The sequence below is a fragment of the Diachasmimorpha longicaudata genome, chromosome 8, assembly GCF_034640455.1.
Source record: "Diachasmimorpha longicaudata isolate KC_UGA_2023 chromosome 8, iyDiaLong2, whole genome shotgun sequence".
Lineage (NCBI taxonomy): Eukaryota > Metazoa > Arthropoda > Insecta > Hymenoptera > Braconidae > Diachasmimorpha > Diachasmimorpha longicaudata.
This window is the reverse complement of record NC_087232.1, coordinates 3,331,368-3,352,791: the sequence shown is the minus strand read 5'-3', so window position 1 is coordinate 3,352,791 and position 21,424 is coordinate 3,331,368. Positions and strand designations below refer to the sequence as shown.

The 21,424-nt window shown below is 37.5% G+C and overlaps 3 protein-coding genes across 7 annotated transcripts; 2 read left to right on the top strand and 1 right to left on the bottom strand.

Moving 5' to 3' along the window:
- Positions 1–117: 117 nt before the first annotated feature.
- On the top strand, positions 118–13,719 carry LOC135165619 (phospholipase DDHD1-like). Of its 4 annotated transcripts, XM_064127084.1 has the most exons (11): positions 754–937; positions 1,047–1,197; positions 1,323–1,616; positions 5,057–5,230; positions 5,359–5,487; positions 5,697–5,838; positions 10,679–10,870; positions 11,424–11,621; positions 11,848–12,065; positions 12,145–12,383; positions 12,547–13,719. In XM_064127084.1, the coding sequence occupies exons 3-11, from the start codon at positions 1,355–1,357 to the stop codon at positions 12,808–12,810; spliced, it is 1,818 nt and encodes a 605-aa protein (XP_063983154.1). In that variant the 5' UTR covers positions 754–937; positions 1,047–1,197; positions 1,323–1,354; the 3' UTR covers positions 12,811–13,719. The 4 variants fall into 4 exon arrangements, with proteins under 4 accessions (XP_063983152.1, XP_063983155.1, XP_063983154.1 ...); XM_064127082.1 differs by lacking the exons at positions 754–937; positions 1,047–1,197 and adding an exon at positions 118–519; XM_064127083.1 differs by lacking the exon at positions 1,047–1,197 and having other exon boundaries at positions 786–937.
- A 134-nt stretch (positions 13,720–13,853) lies between these two features.
- On the top strand, positions 13,854–17,405 carry LOC135165620 (lysocardiolipin acyltransferase 1-like). 2 transcript variants are annotated; one of them, XM_064127087.1, is made up of 4 exons: positions 13,854–14,351; positions 14,796–15,015; positions 15,153–15,360; positions 15,615–17,405. In XM_064127087.1, the coding sequence occupies exons 2-4, from the start codon at positions 14,842–14,844 to the stop codon at positions 16,343–16,345; spliced, it is 1,113 nt and encodes a 370-aa protein (XP_063983157.1). In that variant the 5' UTR covers positions 13,854–14,351; positions 14,796–14,841; the 3' UTR covers positions 16,346–17,405. The 2 variants fall into 2 exon arrangements, with proteins under 2 accessions (XP_063983157.1, XP_063983156.1); XM_064127086.1 differs by having other exon boundaries at positions 13,859–14,351; positions 14,836–15,015.
- Positions 17,406–17,437: 32 nt separating this feature from the next.
- Positions 17,438–21,131, bottom strand: LOC135165618 (ribosomal RNA processing protein 1 homolog). Its single transcript, XM_064127081.1, has 2 exons — positions 20,434–21,131; positions 17,438–20,056 (listed from the first exon to the last, which is right to left on the bottom strand). The coding sequence occupies exons 1-2, from the start codon at positions 20,684–20,686 to the stop codon at positions 18,312–18,314; spliced, it is 1,998 nt and encodes a 665-aa protein (XP_063983151.1). The 5' UTR covers positions 20,687–21,131; the 3' UTR covers positions 17,438–18,311.
- Positions 21,132–21,424: the final 293 nt, after the last annotated feature.

Below are 21,424 nucleotides of genomic sequence, written 5' to 3'. Positions count from 1 at the left end.
GAGGGGGTCACAGGAAGAGCACCGTCGTGGGTGGGGATGAGAGGGAACATCTGGGTGGAGGGGTTAGTCGTAAGTCCGTGCTTCAACCAAGTTTTGTATGCGTAAATAGCAGTTGCAGATAAGAGTCTGATTGTGAACGAGCTGCTGATCGAGTGAAAGCAATTTAAATGATTTCATGTTATTTTGATAAAAAATTGAATTGTTTAGAGTTGATTAAACGCATGGTGTGTGAGTGGTGTTTTAGGGACTGGGGGGAGTAAAAAGTGAAGTGCAATTGCAGAAGGTTTATCGCGCGTGACAGTTCTAGTTTTGCTTGTCGTTGGATATTCAAAGGGACAATCAGAGTACTGGGGACAGCCAGAGGATTTGTGGAGGATTATTTTCGGGTTTTTGCATTTGGTTGGAGTTTTTTGGAAATTGTTGAGACTTGATTGGGCTTTGGAGGAAAAATGTCGGGGAAATTGTTCACTGACGTCGAGCCATTCAGTGAAACAGCTCTGGAGAATCCGCGGATTGAAGGTATTTCGGTTTTTTGGTTGTTTATTTTTTAAGGAATTGTTGATGGGATTTAGCGGGGGTTTTACGAAATGGTGTGGGGTTGGGGGGTATTCAAAGTTTATTGTTCGGATTTTAGGTTAGTTTGCATTGTGGTATATCGAGACATGACATCACTCGAGTATTATTCACTCAGTTGGGGGGAAATAGAAGTTGATGCACTGATAGTTGACAATTGGTTTATTGTTGGGGATCGATTAGTCGATCGAGGGAAAATTCCACCTGCTAGTTGCTCGAGGTCTCAGCTGGGAGAGTTGACAGTTCTCACGTGCCGCACACGTGTTTGAATATTTTATTATTTGTTTTTGGGAATTGTTGGAAGGAGTTCTTTCTGCGGTGAGAGGCGGTTTAGACTACTCAATATCAATGAATATCTCAGCTGGTAAGGGAGATGGTGAATTTTTTGCGATAAACTTTTTTGTTGAACGCATTGAGACCTACGAGAAAAGTCATGAAAAAAAAATTCATTCTTATTTTTTTAATTAATTTAGAAGATACAAATGAGACAGAATCATTCGAGAGAACGATTTGTTACGCAAGAACATTGTTGTTGATGTGTCGTTACATAAATTTAAATCTCGAATTTGTTGCTCAAAAATGTTGATCCATCCTTATCGAGATCAAGACAGTAACAATTTTGAGGTAAAAAAATCTCCTACTGGTAAACATTCATCTTTTGGGCAGAATTAATTTTTGGTCTCGTTGTAGTCTATTGCTCAAACGCCCCTGATTTCCATCCCCCTCATATATTTTCCCTGATTCACCAGATATCGAGGCCGAAACCCTAGCGGAGAATGGAATGGACATTGGTGAAGAGGTACCCTATGCCGAGCCCCTTGCACCTGAAGAGATAAGATGGTTTTACAAGGACGGCGTCGACAAGAGATGGGTGGAATTTTGTGGATACGACAGTCTGAGGATTGAGGAAGCGTGGAGAAAAAAAATGGAAAAGGAGAGAAATGCCAACGAAACGAACGACGATTGCGAGAGGGTCGTTGTCAAAGGGGGAATGTATGACGTCAAACTCGATGACATGAAGTGTGTTTCCATATTCTGGGCAGGTAAGTTACCTTCACTTCTATTAAAAAATTCCGATTCTACGAATCAACAAATTGCGGTTGTGGAGTTATTCATTTGCTGCTAGCTTTGCTTAACATTATTGGAAATTCTTTTGATATTGAAGAAATGTAATATTAAGGGGGTACTCTCATGTGAACGCATACATTTTACCACTTTTTAGGAAATTTTTTTTTATGCGACAACAAAATTCAATCGTTTTAATTTTTTAATATATTTTTTTTTAAATCAAAGTAGTCCCCAACAAAAAAAGTAGTTCACTGGTCATGGTGATAGCGGCTGTTCATGTTGTCTGAGATAAAAAAATCGAATGGATTATTATTCAGTAGTTCTGCGGTTATCGTCCCTCCCAAATATAATCAATTTCATTAAAAAAAAAAAAAGTCGAGCTTCAACAAAAAGTCACGAAAATCTTGTTTTTTTTTTCGTTAAAAATCGTTTTAAAAAAATATGAAAATATTTTTGAAAATAAACAATTCTGGTAGGGACGATAACTATAGATGAGTAGAAGAACATATGTCAATTTTAAAGCAATCGGTTGAATAATTTTTTTTTTAGGACCATGACAGTTCCAGAAAATGATGATTCGAGAAAAATGCGTTTAAAGTTTAAAGCCTGATAGACAGTCGCTTACGACACGTCGGCGACTATGAGCTGTAACTTATCAAATACTATGAATTTCGGTCTGGATTTTTCACATCATGTTTTCAATAGGTTTTACTGTCAAAATATTAAAAAAAAAATCGATTTTTCGAAGTGATTACATGAGAGTACCCCCTTAAGGGATGTCTATAGTCAAACAACCCTCAACAATATTGAATGAGAAACAATCGAATTGATGAGTCAATGGACTGGGTGATTTATCAATTGGTGTCATCCCGAAGACACATTTTGTCTAGAATATTGCAAATTTAATTCAGTCTTTGAAATGTCAATGAGGTGGCTCGAGCCTTGGACTCACGCTATTGGGTCATAATTATCCATAATTTCAGTTAGATCAATGCGTGGAATGAAATAATGCGGAAAAATATTCATCCTCCTGAAATTTACATTTCACTTGGTATTTTCACTAGCCACACATGATGTCTGACTCGAGGCAATCGTACAAGCTGATAAGAGCTTTTATCGGACGGTGCTAGTGAGTGTGTGTGAATGTTTCTAAGAAATTAGTTTCTATTTCCTTGCACATCGCTTGGGCCCTATCTAGAGATTACTGTGCCCTTGAGGTTATTATTGTCAATTTCCTTCGGCGTGCGTTGGCTGTTGATATAACTCGGGTATTTATTTGACAAATGCACCGTTCCTTATTCATTGAGTTAAGAGACCGGTTCTTTTTTTGCCCGAATGGACGTTGAGATTTTCAAATGTCAATGACAATTTCTTGTGCGAGAGAAACAGGGAATAAAAGTATGCGTCGCACACGGTGGGTAAAAAAATCATATGACGTTTTTTACACGACGGAGTGGTATAATAAAAATATATCTAAGACGAAAAATAGTCAAAGGAAATAATGTCTATCTCGATCTGATGAGCATTCATATATATTCATAGTAGGCTTATGATTTATTGGTATCAGGTTATTGACAGATATTATTCGTTCAATATTGGAATTCTCATTTAATGGCCATTCATTCATTAACTGGTCTATTGTACTCTTTTTATGCTTGAAACCGGTGTTTTTCATTTGTCGTACGTCTAATGATTCTTGAGGAGGCGGTTGATGTTTCTGAGTTGATAAACACGAGGAGATAATCTCATGAAAGTATATTATGATTTCAGATTTTTTAATCTTATAATTGAGCGTAATTGACGGAACGTTATCAATAAATCCCTTGGAATCTTCTGGAATATTTTGTTTCGTGTAATTAAATATATTTGACTTAATATGTTTTTTCGTTCCATTTATTTGTTCTCAAGGGAAATTGAACTTGTTGAATTTTATCTCCCATCTGGGGAGAAAATGGATTATTAATTAAGTCGCTGTTCTCCACTGTCTCAATAAAAATGACACTGACAAAAAAGTCACCCTTTTTTTGGACTTGTGCCTTTGTGTAGAAAATGAGTTAATTCAAGGTGATTCAAGGAGAATGAGTCATGAGTCCCTCACGAAAATTGTCTTCTCAAATTATCGAATTTCGTTTATTAAAATTTCTCTAACCAAAACACCATCTCCACGGATCACTCAAAATATCTCGTAACAAATCGCTGAATTGATGAAAATTGAATGTCAAATTTTGTATAAAATTTTCACTAAAATGACAGAATAGACCTGAGGGACACTCCAGGGACCACTTAATGTCAATTTTTTTCCCTTGATCTCAGTTTTGGTCCGTCACTGAGAATAAATTATCATTTTTATGTATTCGAAATGGTAATTATTAAGTCGAGAATTAACTACAACATCAACATCCCTACAGATTATGAAGAACTCCACAAATTTATACCGAGTTTTGTTTTTATCTATCTCGTACTAAGGACGCGGTACGCCAGATATGTGAATGGTTTCTCTGAGCATCACATCTTATAAATTGTCTGACAAACGTAAAGGTCTTACGAATTCCATCCTTCCTTGATGAAAAAAAAAACTTGAGCAATATCTCGGGTCGAAGATGAGAGCTCGACCCTAACGGGTATCTTGAACGAATGGAGAAAGTGAAACGATTTTCATAAATACTAATAATAAATAATCTTGCGTCAAATTTCCATGAAAGTCGCTGGACAAATAGAAGAAAGTTGAACACCATTCCAGGAAACATGAATAAACTCAACCGAATTGTCCAGACTATTTAGGTCAGCGGAAAATAGAGTAATTCTACTTTCTTCAAACTCTGGTGATCGCTTTGTGTCACACCTTTAACAATTTTTAACATTAACCAGCAGTAAGGGCTCAGGAAAAATGGAAAAAATCCGTTTCATCTCGAAGGGTCTGAAAGTCTCATCAGACATTCACATATTCTTTTATAAATATCGCAAATTGTTGCACTTTCAAAATCTATTATAAGCAAAGACATATTTTTAGTTAGCCCCATAGGCCATTGACTAACTTCCTGCGTAAAAGTTTTTCCTCATTGGTCAATGCTTTCGAAGTGGAAAATTCAAATAGGGCACGTGGAGCACGCATTCGGTCTCGTTTTATTTATTCTAAAAGTTTGGGCTTAGCGATCTGTGCAAGGAGAATGTGGAGAAAAGCACTGCAAGTTTGCGTTTGAAGATACAGGATGTCTTAAAATGATTTGTACAATTTCGAGGAGGAGAGTAGAATAATAACACAATACAATTAATTCAATGATAAAAATGAAAACAAATAAAAACGAGCAAAAATTGCTTAAATTAATCTAGTGACAGATGAGAAGTACCAATTCGCATCTTAACAATAAATACTAAAATGATAAATCTTTAATGGGTTGATGTCGCATGATTCCAGGTGAAGAATGGGAGATAATGAGGGCAACATGGTATTACGAGGCGAGTTGGATACCTCTCGAGTTAGAACACTCGAGGGTAATAGAAGAGTCCCATCTGAAGCTCTTCGAGAAGCGAAAGGGTTCGACTGCCGGTTCCACCCCCGAAGAGGCATCCCCCTCTCACTCCTACAGAGGTAACAGCGCATTTCGACACGGCGCTAATTATCCTCACGCAATGGTTATCATTGACACGCAGCCAATGATCCAATTTTTTTCCATTTTTTATTTCTTTTTATTTTATTTTCCTTTTTCCATCTCGCAGTTCTACACACTGAGCGTTTTTCCGAGTTTCATGTCGACTGGCACGCGATTAACGATGTAGCACTTTACAGCGAGTACACAACTAGTAAATTAATGCGGAGTGTGACCTCCAGATTGGGATTCAGCAAGAGTAAGTAGTTATTTAACATCTTACGTAATCTTTGTGACAATCACAATTTTAGGAGGCATTACAACTCGTTAAAGTGATGCAGGATTTTTTTTTAAGGATTTGAATAGATTTTCATTAGTTAATTACTATTTTATAGTTTTCTTCTACTTATTTAAAAAGAGATCTCCCAATGCTTCATTTCAATATCCCTAACTTCCATTTAATTTCAGCAAGTGGTTACCAACTAAGAAGAGGCTATAAAGTCAACGCCTCAATATCCGACAAACCCAACGACATAGACCATCTGGTCTTCGTTGTCCATGGAATTGGACAGAAACGAGATACCCAAAAAATCATTCGCAATACTGCACTGTAAGTGATATTCTCGATTTAAGTCACCCGATCCACTTCAATTTTTTCTCGTCTCGATGTTACTTTTTGTTACTTTTAATTGATATATCAACCTATACTAGTCTAATTATCCTGGATCTAGTCTTAGACCTGGATCATCTTTGTTTTCTCAAAATTGAACAGCTCATTCATTATTATCCACTGCTCTCTGCACTGAAAGACTAAAATTTCACACAAGTCTATGTTTGGTTCATCAAAACAGCATAAATACATAAGCATAATTGCACAGTAATTGCTCTGCTCTCAAAAGAATAATTATTCGGTTTTTCCAGTAGCACATCCAATAACTTGAACGTTCTTTTTCTTGCGATGAGGGTCGTTATAATTCAATTGAAAAAATTGGTTCTGATAACAGTAGTTCATTCACTTCAAATAAATAATTCCACGATATCACCGAATTCCATCTCAAATCAAATAAGGCTTCTATCATTTCAATATCTAAGAGATGGAGAAAACTAATTAATTCGCTATTACTACACTCTTCAATGGCAAATTGATTTTTAATGAATTGTGGGAGTAGCCATCACTCAGATATTTCATCTGTAATTGAAAGTTATTGCGAAAGGTACTCCAATCATGTTAATAAATGCTGATAATCAAGGAAAATAGAAATTCGGTTTTGATCAGTCTTATAAACACGTTGGCGCACTTTCGGAATTGCATCAATCATTCAAATTGGTATTATGTGGACTTGTTGTAGTTGAACAGAATTTTTATGGAATGTAAATTGAGTTTTGTTCCTGAAAACATTTCCAGTTATTGAGAAAAATAGTCTAGTGGAAAATTGATTATTCAATCGCGATTGCTAATTCATATCTTCGAATTTGAGAAAGATAACAAAATGTTTGTGATGATTTTATTTGTATTTCCTAAATCGTTCTAAAAACGGAAATTTTTCACCATTAGATTTCGAGATATTCGTACAAAACCGGCGATAAGTAGAAATCCATGTAACTCTGACCAGCTATTTAATGAATTATCAGTTGAATAGCCTACATAATAGTCTTATCAAACAAAGTAGCATCTCCCCATCTCATGCCAGCAGCAGATATAAACCTAAGCTCATGATTCTCAAGGCTAACACGAGGAGATATTGAACAAAAAATCAGACTACCATGTCGAATTTCTAAACAATGTTTGGTATTTGACGTTTGATCTCTACAGGGGACGTTTACAAGATAGTTTATCAATAATCGAATCATTCTTATCAACATATTGAACGGAAGGGAAATATAAAAAGAGATAAATGACAGAGCTCCGAAACAATACTTATTTGTGAGGACAAAAACTATATTTAATTATTAAAAATTATTTTTTGACTCGTGTGAGCCTTAGAATACGAGCCAAAGGTGAATGATAATATTTTGCAAAGGTTTTCGGACATATCCCCAATGCCTTTTTCAGATTTCGTGATTGTGTAGATTGGTGTAGAGAAAAGTACTTCGCCTCAAGCTCCCATCGAGTTGAATTTTTCCCAGTGGAATGGCGTTCCTCGTTGAAACTTGATGGTGACATAGTAGATGCAATAACACCGTACAGTGTCCTGAGCATTCGCCACCTCCTCAACTCTTCTGCCATGGATATTCTGTACTATACAAGCCCCCTCTACGGTGGTGAGGTGCGAGCTGGTCTCCAGAGAGAGTTAAATCGTCTCTACTGTAAATTTATCAGCAGACATCCAGACTGGAAGGGCAAAGTATCTGTTCTCGCTCATTCCCTGGGCTGTGTTATTGTTTATGATATTGTAACTGGTTGGATGGGACCAGATACACGACCACCATCACCAGCTACTCAAGAGGTGGCCACTGATGGATTAAAATTCACTATTGAGAATATGTTCTGCCTTGGCTCGCCACTCTCAGTATTTCTAGCCCTCCGAACTCGTACACCCTCGAATAGGGTCGATGTTATGCCACCGGGCTTATGCAAGAGATTCTACAATATTTTTCACTGGTCTGACCCAGTTGCCTATAGGATGGAGCCACTGCTGGTGAGGGGCTACAGGAAAATTGATCCTGTTCTCATTCTTCCTTATGGTGGGGTCGATGGACAGCAGATTGATACACCACCTGCATCGTTGGCGAATGGAGAGGGAACCATACCTACTTCAGGTATTTTTTGAGAGTGTACTATTTTTGGTAATGATGGAACAAATGCCAATGAAAAAAATCGCGAATTGCAATGGGTCTCAAGAGCGCATGAATGCAATTATTGAATATCTCTTAATGTTTCCCTTCATAGATAATGAGGAGAGAGAAGTCGAGAGCCCTACGGAGACCCCTAACAGAAGTGTTGAGAGGGGTTGGAGCCTGTGGGGGCTGGTTAGGGCTGGATGGAACACTAGAGAAGTAGATACCACGGACATTAATCCAATCCGTCCTGACGAAGGTAATTTCCCGCATTATCTTTATAATCTGTTCTGTGTGTTGACATTTTTTCATTGACCCATTGAGATCGTAATTTTTTAAAAGGATCAATGTTTAAACTATATATTTTTTAAAATTTTTCTCCAAAAATCCTCAAGGTTTAGATAAAAAAATTATGGTAAAATTTTCGTTAAATAGAACTCGCATGAAGGCTCTGATGTTCGATTATTAATGTAAAGTATTTTATGGAAGAAAAAAGTAGACAAATTAATTGGTAAATTGAATTAATAATTTTTTATAAATTCATCGGAAATGTCCGCCACGAATTTCCAACAATTTTTCGAATAATCAATCAATGAAATGGATTACAGAATTGGAGCAACGACTTGATTACGTCCTGCGGGCAGGTGCGATGGGTCGAAACTACTTATACACAGTGAGAGCACACACAGCCTACTGGAATAACTACGACGTTGCCTATTTTGTTCTAACCCGCTTGTTCCCGAACCTGGAGACGTGATGTTGGCTTGACTTATCCAACACCGATAACAATCCCCCCGGATTGTAGTGCACAATTATCCCCTAGTCCGCGGTATTTGCGCCTTATTTACCCCCCTAATAAACTCTGTGAGAGGAGACAGTGGGTTTGTCGCCAAATGAGCTAGAATACAAACAAATAATTAACCATTTCAAAAAGCAGACGATGAAAAATTGATGAAAAAAAACCATCTGTGATAACGGAAAAACGATACAATAAGCTGATTACTTCGTAAGCCTAATCAATCGATTGTCGCGTAATTTTTGTATTTGAAAAAAAAAAAGTGTTAGGCGTTAGATTTTCAATTATACAATTTATCGAACGTTGATGAGAAATGCACTAATCGTGTCAAATTGTTTTTATTAATTAGTAACAAAAATTGTACTTTATTGGAAAGACTGTCCCTCCATTGATCGAACAATTTGTTCTCTTTCGCCTGGGGCATTTCATTGATGTGAAAATGACAAAGATTTTATTTCTTATTTCGAAAATCCACGAAGAACTATTAGAAGTTTTTTTTTCCTATTTCGCTTATTATGTGAATTTTCCATTCTTTAGTTGATCATTAGTTATGTCAGTTACAAGGGGCCCTAGGTGAACATGTTCATGAATTAATGAACATGTGTTCATGAATTAATTTTTAGTGTGTTAAGACTCACCTCACATTTCAATCTATTTAGATTTATTTTTAAAAAAAGATTAGTGAATAAATCGTTAATAGTCTATCTGAAAGTGTCATACCGTCACAAACTAGGAAAACATTAAGACAATTATCTTTATTTTTCAATGCAGATTTTTGCATGACAGCACCAACGTATACTTTGTTTATCATCGTTGGTTTGTTTCCGAATTAACTAGTGGAATCCAGTCATTTAGGGTAAGCGCGAGAACGAGAATGGGATGGAGTGATTAGAGAGAATTTTTTTCATATATTAATATCTTTGTAGAATCAATGATATGAGAAACGTGAAGTTTGAATGAAACTGTAGTTACAGCACATTGAAGGATCAATAAAAATGATCAATGAATTATTCAGTTGAGTCAATTTATTTTTTTGTTACGTCCTCTCGAGTGTCTCATACATCTTATCTTTGTTGATATTCGATATTTTTGGGATTACAATGATTTCAGATCGTTGAGTCGGTACCTCACACCGAAAAATCATCAAACAAGTGTCACATGTTTAACATGATCATGAGAATGAATCATCCCGATAATTCTCAAAATATTTCGTAATCTCCCGCGCTACCCTCTGCACCAGGTCGCGTGATCCCTGTCAGATGGCAGTCAGACATTGGCAGCTGTTTCAAACATTCCTCCTCGAATTAACCGTAATAAAATCCGCAATTGAAGGTCGAACAAAGCAAAGGCCATAAAATTGAAATTAAGAATCCCTCGTCGCATTTTGTCAATAATTGTTGTCCGTCAACTTGTCAATTCTGCATTCCAATTACTGTGATCAACTCAACACCTACCCTAACCTCAAACAAGGACTGCAGTGATCAGTGGTGACGATTCAAAGCAGTTCGTCTCCCCATAATTTATCAATTTTTCGTAGATAAATTCGTCACCCAAATTAATTACGACGACTAAAAATGATTTTCCCACCATTTATTTGACGATTGCCTGAGTGTATTTCATTAATAATTCACCTGTCCAACGTGTATGAGGATTACGGTAATATGCCAGTGATTTTAATACATATGTAAAGGGTTCTGTGCATTCTGAGTGACGAAGCAAGTCAAAGTTTAATGGTTATACATTAATTACTTGTTACTGCCTGAGTTTCCACATTAAAACGTAAGACAGCTCTTTATTTCGCACCAGAAGTCTTTGAGGTACTGTTCACTACAACTTTTTCTTTTATTGATTTAATTTCTCTTCCCATCTGCTCCAGGAAAATGAGTAATCTGCAGAATCCTCATGTGGTGGCTATCGCCCTGGGAGCGACAATCGGGGTAATTAGTGCTGCTAGTTTATTCATTTATCAGAAAGTCATCGAGCACAACGAAAGAACGACAATGTTGAATAATTTGGAGAGTGTTAACAGACGAGTCTCTGAATTGCAAGTAGAATTGGAAACTTTGAGGTAATTATTCGCATTATGCTTATATATAATGCATTAATTTATCCTGCACTGATGAGAATTTTGTCGATTTTTAAAACAATTTATTACGATCGTTTTTGCTATTAGTCGCAGTATTCGAAGATAAGATATTCGAATTCATTCAGAGAATTTGTGAAGAATTATTGGTATTGAAGATAAAAGCAATTTGTGGACTCTCAGCTGGTTATAACTATCAAGAGATCTTTAACCTTTTGGAGATGATTAAATGCAACAGTGACTACGATTCATTTCGTGTCCTCTTTACATTAGTTAAAATCAACCAATCATACGATCGCGTGGATTTATTTTAGTATGTGGTAGCCACAAACGTTATGGGAACAGTTTATGAGTATTTGACCATTGATTGTTTCCGAGAAATAATTTTCACCCAATGCGCACTTTTTTATGCCATTCGATTATGGCAATTGCAAAAATTTTGTTCCAATTGAATTTTTCCAAGCATTCAAACATCAACTACACCAAACTGTTATCAATCTTTGCTCTCAATTCGAAATAATGAATTACCTAATTTCAGAACTCAGCAGAATCAACTTAGAGCGAAGAAATCGAAAAATGTAACTCGCAGACGAGTGGCCTCCTCAGCAAGTCTGTATTCAGCAGCAGGAACCGACAATGAAATTGATGCTGTTTCTGTCACTGAAACCGATATGGACGATGAATTTTATGACTGCTCTGATGATGAAATCACTACTGTAGACTTTGAAATTAACGGGTTAGTTATGCTACTGCTTTCGTTATCAACCAGATCACAATGCAAATTACAGCTAAGGTTGACTATTAAGGACTTGAAAACATACCGACGATGCAAAATTGGGTTGTGGTATCATTTTCGATGTCTGTCTTCAATTCGTTTTGTTATTTATTTTATCATTTGCCATTATGATGTCTTCTCTCACTCACACCATGAAGAACAGATGAATATATTTGTAGTGATGCAGGACAGCTGGAGTAACGATGGAATTAACAAGACAACTCGATAGACTAGACTGTAACATGGAGAGCACTGAACTTCAGGAGGAGGTTCTCTGCGATTTGAGGGCACTGGCTATTTTTCATGAGAATAATATCGATGTTGCCTGGAGGCTGGCCAAAGCGTGCTTCAAAAATGCTTCTGCTTTGAGTGACACCTCTAAGCAGGATCCATTAATACTAGAGGGTAAATTTATTATCATAAAGAAATCAATCTGAAGTTATTTTGACTTGAAACAATATTGACCGAACCATGTAATTGACAGGTATGAAAATATGTGAAAACTTTCTCGAAGAGGAGCACGGAGAGCTCCACAGATGGTATGCCCTCCTCGCAGGTCTCAGATCTGAGTATTTACCCACGAAAGAGAGGCTCAAGGCTGGAAAAATCTTTGAGAAGCACTTGAAACTTGCTCTACATCTTACCCCCGATGATCCTGTGCTAAATCATCTGTTGGGGAGATTTCAATACACTGTCGCGAGCCTCACTTGGATCGAGAAGAAGGTTATTATTTACACAATTATTTTTCATTAATTACAGAAAATCAATTTTTATTCTAAGAATCAGTTCTATACAAAGAGAAAGTTTTTCATACCTTGATCGATAAATCAAGATGAACTAAATTTCATTGCTTTCATAGTTTTTCGAAATTTTCTATGTGATCCAGATTTGTGCCACACTTTTTGGTGAAGTTCCGACCTCAACATACGAAGAGGCAATAGAATCCCTCGAGAAAGCAGAGAAGCTCTCAAAAAGCCCCGATATCGAAAACAAGTACTTCCTCGGTCAGGCGTATGTGCAAGTGAAGGCCTACGAGAAGGGCGTGATCGTGCTAAACCAGATTCTGGATCTTAACCCTAAGACCGTGAAGCAGCGGGAAATGCAAAAGGAGTCACACGGCCTTGTAGCTAAATATTTAGCTCACTGGTGATAGATGATCCCTAAAAAGTCTTCGTTAAAAATTTAAGTAGTTTAGGAATTAAAATTCAGGGAAAGCGAATTAACAGAGGTAAAATTGACTCAAGAAATTGATGTGGGATGGAGCGCCTCAGGTTTGTCTACGGGACAGTCAGTGCCAATTTTCAAATTTCATCCGCCATTTAAATTTGTTACATAGTTTTTGAGCAGTAATCGTCTGTTTTGTGGAAATATTTCAATGTTTTTTTTTCTGGGTGAAACAAGAGTCTAACGATCTCGCGAAGTTTATTTTGAGAATATCTTGAACTCTAATCGATATGGAGAAAGAAGGCAAAAATATCTTTTGTTCATTATAAAATTTTCGACCACAGATATTTTCAAAAATTTCATTCTACTGTAATTTATTATCAAAATAATCAAATGTTAGTTGAGCAATGGACAATTGAAGAATTATATTGTACGTGTGGAAATATTTTTTTCTCATTTCTTCAAGAGATGTTCGCCAAGTAATTTGGGGAAACGTGATGGGCAACATTATGGGGCACCGTTTTTACAATTTGGACACATTCCGGTTTTTATCATATCAAGACGGTTTTGATTGCAATTGAATTTTATCCTTAAGTACAAAGAGAGTATATATATTTTAGCCAGACGATCGGGTGCAGCTGATGTTGCAATATTATGTATATTTTATTTAGCCGTTGTAAAATTCACTGTTATTTTAATTCGTGAGTGGCCAAGAAAATATCTACTAAGGTGCTGGTATAATGTGAGGGCATATTTTATGATGAAATGAATGGATCAATGCAAAGTTATGAATCATTGTAATTAATCGTTAGATGTGATGTGGAAGTCATAATTTGATAATGCGCAATGTGGTTCGAATAGTTCTTTTTATATTTCAATAAAGTGTTGTCCATTACTTTCTCTTCAATTCATTGATTTCCCAGTTAGAAGTCCAAGAATTTTCCCACAATTTTTATGACTGCATTTACTAAAAATGAAGGTTCCCATCGGGATTGGATAATTCATAAATTCATCATCATCATCGTTTGCTAGTCGCCGATGATACATTTGTTTTCATGTTTTTCCTTGCATTCTATTCTTTGCTCTTCTCATGATCAACATGAAAGTACATAATTTAGCTCATTTTAGCTGATTATTTTCTATAGAGATATTACGAGTCTCTAAAAATCTGCGCAAAACTTCTTGATGAATTACTATCATTATCAATTAAAAACCACTAAAAATCCGAGTTCATTCCCCCCATTCTTCCCCTCGTCCAAGGAGCCGTATGGCTGCTGTTTCCGACGTAGATCAATACCGGTACAGCCCAGCATCCCAGTGGGTCTCGTCATGAAGGGGCGAAAGTAGGAGGGAGGTAGTCAGAGAGAACTACAAAGGGTGGAGTTGAAACGTTAGATAAGGGTGTAGTCGGAGGGATGTCGAGACACGAGAAAGAAGCCCCGAGCGGTTGAAATGCTCGTACGGAAGCCAAATCAAGAGCATCATCTTGTCAGTCGGTTAGTCAACGCTCAGTGCTGGTAAAATGAGGTACAATCCTGACTGTTTAATACGCAAATCAATGATAAGATTACTTTCAATCAATAAAATATCAAAATTAATTATTTAATTCTTTACAATCGTTAAGACAAACGTGAAAGAAATAGTTCATTTTTTTACTGTGAAAATTTGTAGAATGATATTCATGAATAATTCGTTTGTGGAAACATGTCAAAACATTTATTCTAGACTTTAATGAAATTTTATTTTCGGATTAATTTTGTTTAAGAAGAATGCGAAATTAGAGAATTAGAGGGGTCGAGTTGAACTTTTTAGGCTTTCAGAGTTCATAGAGAAATTAATTTGACTTCGGTAAATTGTAGATTATCTTGATGATTAACGGGCGTACAAGAAAACACTAGAAAATATTTTTTAAAGGAAATGTTGAGAGTTTTAAAGAAGTTTTTGTCTGTTGACATCCTTCTTATTTTTTAGGGCGTAAAGAAAATTAATTTGATGATTTATTGTTGTTGAGGCTGGAATGCTGATGCGCGAGTTGGTCTGTGGCATTATTTACTGTGCCCTGTGGTACGGAAGTATCGTCGCTGGATTTCTCTTCATCGCTTGTCCCCTACTTCCACTTTTGATTTTATCACCTCCGAAATTCCGAAAATGTGGGGATCTGCTATTTTCGTATTGGGAGCTGTACCCCACAGTGAGTAGAGATTAATCATTTTATTGGAAATATCGGTTCATCTGTGATGAGTCTGATTGATTTTGATTTTATTGACTTTGATTTGTTTATTTTCGCCCCTCGAGAATGACATATAAACAATTAAAAATCATCCTCAGGCACTACTGAAGATGTTTGGGGTGAAGGTGATAGTATCGGGTGACCATATATCGCCCAATGAATCAGCCATCCTCGTTATGAATCATCGGACTCGCGTTGACTGGAACTTCCTCTGGGCGGCGATGTACCAGGCCTGCATGCCTAGCATCGCTGCCCATAAACTCAAGTTCATCCTCAAGGACCCCATTCGCCACATTCCAGGACCAGGTAACAAAAAAGAGAGCATCGTCCCGAAATGATAAATCATTTTTTAGTGATAAAATCGGACTATTTCCCTATTACATACACATTTATATCACCTACTGAATATGCAACGAGAATGGATAAAAATCTCAACAACTAGCCCTTGATCTAATAAACTCACTGAATCATCCCATCAACTTATAAATCCGCAGAAAGAGCCCAACATCCCTGTCACTCCCCCTTTCAACCGCCAATTTAACTTTATCCAATCCATTCAGGTTGGATAATGCAGATGAACGGTTTCCTTTACATAACTCGTCGCTGGGAGGAGGACAAAGGTCGACTGTCCCGAATACTCGACTACCTGGTGGCGCTCCAGCGTCGCACCCAGCTCCTCATCTTCCCCGAGGGGACAGACCTCACTCCCACTAGCAAGAAAAAATCCGACAAATTTGCAACTAAAAACAATTTCCCCCTTTACTCCCACACCCTTCACCCAAAGACAACAGGCTTCATCCACCTAGCTCGCCATCTTCAAGACTCCCAGTACTTGGACGCTATCTACGACCTGACCATAGGCTACCCCGACTACGTACCCCAATCGGAGATCGATCTAATCCGTGGACGAATGCCGAAGGAAGTCCACTTCAACGTGGAGAGAATTCCATCGCCTGATGTACCTAACGATGAAGAAGGACTGAGAAAGTGGCTAGAGGAACGGTGGAGTGCTAAGGAGAAGATGCTGTCAACATTCTCGGAGGAAAAGTATTTCGTCTCTGATCCCTGGAAATTCCCAATGACAATTTCCCTGAGGATTGCCTTTGGATTTTGGACGCTCTTGACCATCACGGCTGCCCTCATGCTGATCACCTCCACTTGGTTTCAATTGTGGACACTCGCACATACTATTTTCTTTGTCTGTCTATCGATATTCAGTACTGGGTTCAGTCAACTGGAGATCGGCTACTACTGGAAGTGGAAAAACTTTTCGAAGGCTAAGGAGAATTAGCTGGGGGGAGAATTAGTTCAACTGGGGTAAGTTGGTTTGGGAATTCCTAGGCAGCTGACAACAGATGCTGATAATTTTCATTTAACTGTCTATTTGAATTTGGTATCTTTTAAATCCTAACAAATTTAATCGTTTGACTCATCCCGTTACACTGGGCTAAGTTATTTTTGGTCATGAAATCCTACACCTGTAGGAGACCTTGTGGCATAGTAGCGTAGTATTGATGTACATAGTTATAGGTTTATGAACAGATATAGCAAGAAACGCCAGTACCCAAAATACTAAGTAAGGAAATTCATTTTTTAGTAAATGAAATTTCTATTTTCCTGTTGCACAGCGATTGTGATAATCGACAAAACCATTTGTTTAATCAATCAATCGTGCATTTTGATGCATAAAAAATATTATCCAATCCGTAATTCAAGAAAAATAATTTCTACAATAGAAAATGAATTAGAAGTAGAATCGATCCCTAGAATAGAAAGTGGCCACAAAATTTTTAATCGCAATTTCAATCAGTGAAATTTGTCTCCAGTCCCCCCTTTTCGTTAATATTTACACGATATTAACGATTGACTCTAAAATTAGTTGATAAAGAAATAAAGATGCTAGATTATATTTTTTCTGAATGTCTAGGAATAATTTAGAGTTAAGAAACATGAAACTGTGAATTCACGTGCCAAATGCATAAAAATTAAAAAAAACTTCTGATGAAGTTGTCGTCTCCAGACCGGAGATGTAATTTACGATTAACTTAATTAGTCTTATGTGATTAATAATGTCCCTATTGATAAATATATTTCCGTTTTAATCGGTATTGTAAATAATAAAAAGTACCTTTGATGTTAATTGAGAGGATAAAACTGTCGGAAACTATACAAATCACTATATGAAAACAATCCTATTGTCGATGTAATGAATAATCATCGTGTACCTTCTATAGACTCGTGTGACTGGAATAAGTACAAGTTAATTTAATTGTAGCCCAAATATCTGTCAATAGTGTAATCGTGTAATTATCAGGAAAAATGAAACAAATATATGAAATATTTAGAAGAAATTCATTTATATAATTAACATTTTCTCACATCGTATGGTCTGAAGTAGATATGGTTTTATTCAACTGTACCTTGTGAATGACAAAAAAAACCTTTTTCGTCTACAAGTATCTGGGAAATGTAGGAAATATCTGCAAATGCCCTTAAAGTATTTTTTATGACAAGATATAAGTTTTGGCGTTTGAAAATATTTTCGATAGAATGTTTTTCTAATTTTTTTAACGCCGATTTATGTTCGAGATTTTTATAAGATACCACTTTCCGTTAAGAAAATTTATTTTCCTTCCGAATAATACTCTATCTCGAGCATATGTCGAAAGATTCCTTTATGCAGAAAATTGTGTTGTGAAAAAAATTCCCTGTAGACTTTCCCAATACGCTCCAGTATTAACACCATTTTCTCATCTGGAGAGAATATTTTTGTTTTAAATAGGTCATGAAAGAAATTTCCTCATCTCAGGACTAACTTGCTATCTTCCTAATATTAAAATCAATTTCCCTAAATAACGAAACCTCAGAAAAAAAAGTTGACATTTTTCCCTGAGTGCCTACGTCTCATCTCTAAGAGTGAGAAAAAATCATTTCCCTCCAGGACCTCCCTCTCTTTTCACCCTAAAATCGTGCTCATAACGTCTTTTTTTCGAAGTCACCAATTCTGTCCATTAAAGTCTCACCATTGAAAAACTCTTCACTTTCTTGAATTTGTTAGCTTTTTTTTGTACCTTCCTCGATGACAATTTCTCTCAATGTTCGGAAGCTTCTTCAGCTTTGTAAAAACTTCCTTTAAGCACTTCTGTGAAGATTTTTCAATGGTAATTTCAGAACTCGATAGTCTTTCACTTTGAGAAAAATAATTTTCCTCCAGATTCGATCACTCCTTCACTTAGCAAAACCTCTTTACAACTCCCTCACAACTTCTTATAGAAGGGGTTCACAGGACTTGGCAGTGGGCTTGGTTTCAGCACTCCTGCTCCAGGTTTCTTATTAGCGTCGTAAGGAATTCCAGGACTCATCATCAACTGCTTGAAATATTCTGACGTGTGTTGAGCCGTGTTCTTCTGCAGCATGATTTTGACCCTCTTCTTCGTAGAAGAACTAACCTCAGGTGTCCCAGAGGTCTTAATGGGGGTCTTGACGTCATCTTCAAGTTTCTTCGTCACAGGCTGCAACCAAGGTATGTCCGTCACTCGAATATTCTCTATGATAGAAGGCTTCCCCGAATTTGAATTCAACTTTTTTCTTTCAGGAGACACCACCTTCGGGGACTTCGAAACCTTGGGAGTAACAGCTGGTGTCGGAGGAGCTGAAACTTCACTCGTCGACACGTCCCAACTGTCAACATCGCACTTAATGTCCTTGGATTTCTTGAAGTTGACAAAGTCATCGATTCCGTCCATCAATTCTCCATTCAAAGCTTTCTTCACTTTCTTCAGTTTTTTAGCTTTCGTTTTCGTTGTTTTCACTTTAAACTCCTTTTGCAATGACTTCTTTTTTGGTGATGATTTCTCTTTAATGTCGTGAGAGTTGTTGACCTTCTGAGAGACATTATCCGGGCCCTTTACTGACTCTTCTTCAGTGGAAGTCTCCAAATCCGACGATTTTGCTTCTTTGATTTTTAATTTCTTCGATTTCTTCTCGATGACATCATTTTTTCGTTTTTGCTTCCCTCGATTTCTCGCTGAATCTGCGTAAAGTTGATCTTCGAACGCAATGAACCTGGCGGCCGCTTTCTTTGGATTCGTTTCTGGGGACTTCCTACGGGGAATCTCGACCGTTTGAACCCCTAGAGGCATCGTACCCTTGGAGAGTTTAATAAATTCATTGATGAGCCTGGTGATTCGCTTACGAGTTTTGGTGGTGGACATTGGGTGGAACTTATACTGCTTGATGAGATCAGCGATTTGAAGAGAATCGAAGGGGATCTGGGGGAGATCGACGTTTACTCGACCCGCTCGAGGGTCCAGGGCTGATGACTCGGGAACTTCGTTTTCAAGTTCGTCTTCTGGTTCTGACACATCTTCATCTGAGACCTCTACTTTTTTCATCGCTTCAATACTACCCGTGGGGTATCCAGCCTTACTCCAAGCATCGAACTTCTCCGTGTAGTCAAGACCGACATCAGATTGGAATATTAAATGTCGAAAAATATGCTGAACGACATTTTTTATGTGCCTGTCGTCGTCTGTCGTAGCTAGGTAGACGGCGAAAGGTCTCAATAATTCGGTCACGAGAGCCTCTGGGATTTCCCCTCCAGAAACCTTAGCCAATTCCTCCATAAAAATCTCTGTGATATGGAATTTAAAGCCTAGAGATCCTTTAGTGTCCAATAAAAGCTCTTCAATAACTTTGGCAACTGCCTTCGTCCCCTCCTCATTCCAATCTCTCTTCTGACACATGACGAATGTTTGACGAAGAATCCGCCTTGCCAGCATTTGGAATTTATCGAGCCTGTAGTGGTCTATGCCGAACCACTCAGTGCTAAGTGTCTTCAACGCACATTGGGTGTAGAGAATAGCGGGTTCCATTAGCTCGAAGCAATGAACCAATTTGCTGATGGATTCTGCTAGTTCCTCCTGTACTAGAGGCTTGTCGGACATCCACATGCAGTAGAATAGACCTTTCCAGAGTCTCATGAAATCTGTCTCTGTAAATACTGAAATAAGAATAATAATTATTAAATTACTTTGGTTAGAAAATACAAGAGTTTGGTAACTCCAAGGCGAGGGTAAAACTTCTGTAAATTTTCAGCTAATTTGTTTGATTTGATTTGAAAAAAAATCAGTAAAAATGTTCTTGTCACAAATAGAGACCATAAACTGGGTACATTTTAGTACACTAAAGAGTTATAAAATATAATATTCGCATAAATAAACAATTTATCGTATTTTGTTTTGACTAGAATGTAAAAAAGGTTAAAGACCATGAAATGATAGAAAAATAATTTTTGTCATGATTATCAACGTGAACATAACTGGCAAATTTATACCGAAAAATATATAAGAAATAATAATAAACATTTTTAGCAATTACCAAATGAACTTTTGGAGCGTACAGTTATCCAAGCTGTAAGTTTCTTAAGCATCTTGGTCCTCGCCTTCTTATCATTGCTGGCTAACATCCTGGCAAATTTAATTTCTTGAGCAATGACAAGAGTCTTCTTTTGCTTTGGTCTCTTGACACTGTTGACTCCATCATTATTCACGAATTTTTTTGGGCTCCCAGGTGAACCCGCGTGTTTTTTGCGTGCACGTGTGCGCTTGAGGAGCTTCTTCACAGCCATCATTAAACCGATCACCACCACTAATTAATTAACAAACTCCTTGTCCTGTTCACTATTTATTAAATCGCAGGTGAAAATAACACTTTTGGAGATCAGTTCCTCATTTTATATGGACTTGGGTATAATTAATTGTGAGGTCAAGTGGAAGGAGGCACACTGGTCAACAGTTGGATTGTTGGGACATGCGTGTAGACCCTAACCTAACTCTCGAGCACGCCGTGCGTGGTTTCCCTCCCTCTGCAAAATTGATGATATCGTTTTCCATGGCGCTGACTGTGTTGTCTCGCAGCCGTTCGGGGGGGGGGGGGGGGCTCCGTTCGTACTTGTTCAACTGTACACAGAATTTTCAGACGATGAGAGCACCACTGTGCAGGCATTCAACTGTCGAGAAAAAAAAACTATCAATCTCTACCTTGTCCACGTGGTTTAATCGACCCTGCGCCGCATGTACAGATGTGATTCTGCCTAGTTTTTTCTCTCGACAGTTGAATTCCTGCACAGTGGGGCTCTCACCGTCTGAAAATTCTGTGTACAGTTGACCATTTGTATAGTTGAACAAGTACAAACGCACCCCCCCCCCCCCGCCGTGGTAGTACCTTACCGACAGGCACATTCACCGTCGTAGTTCATGCGCCACCTCTACGAAATGTTGCTGTTGAAGCCACTCCATAAGCGTCAGCAATCTCCCTTATAATTTCTGGCAGATAGTCGACATGCCATTTTTTGTCTCAAAATATTTAG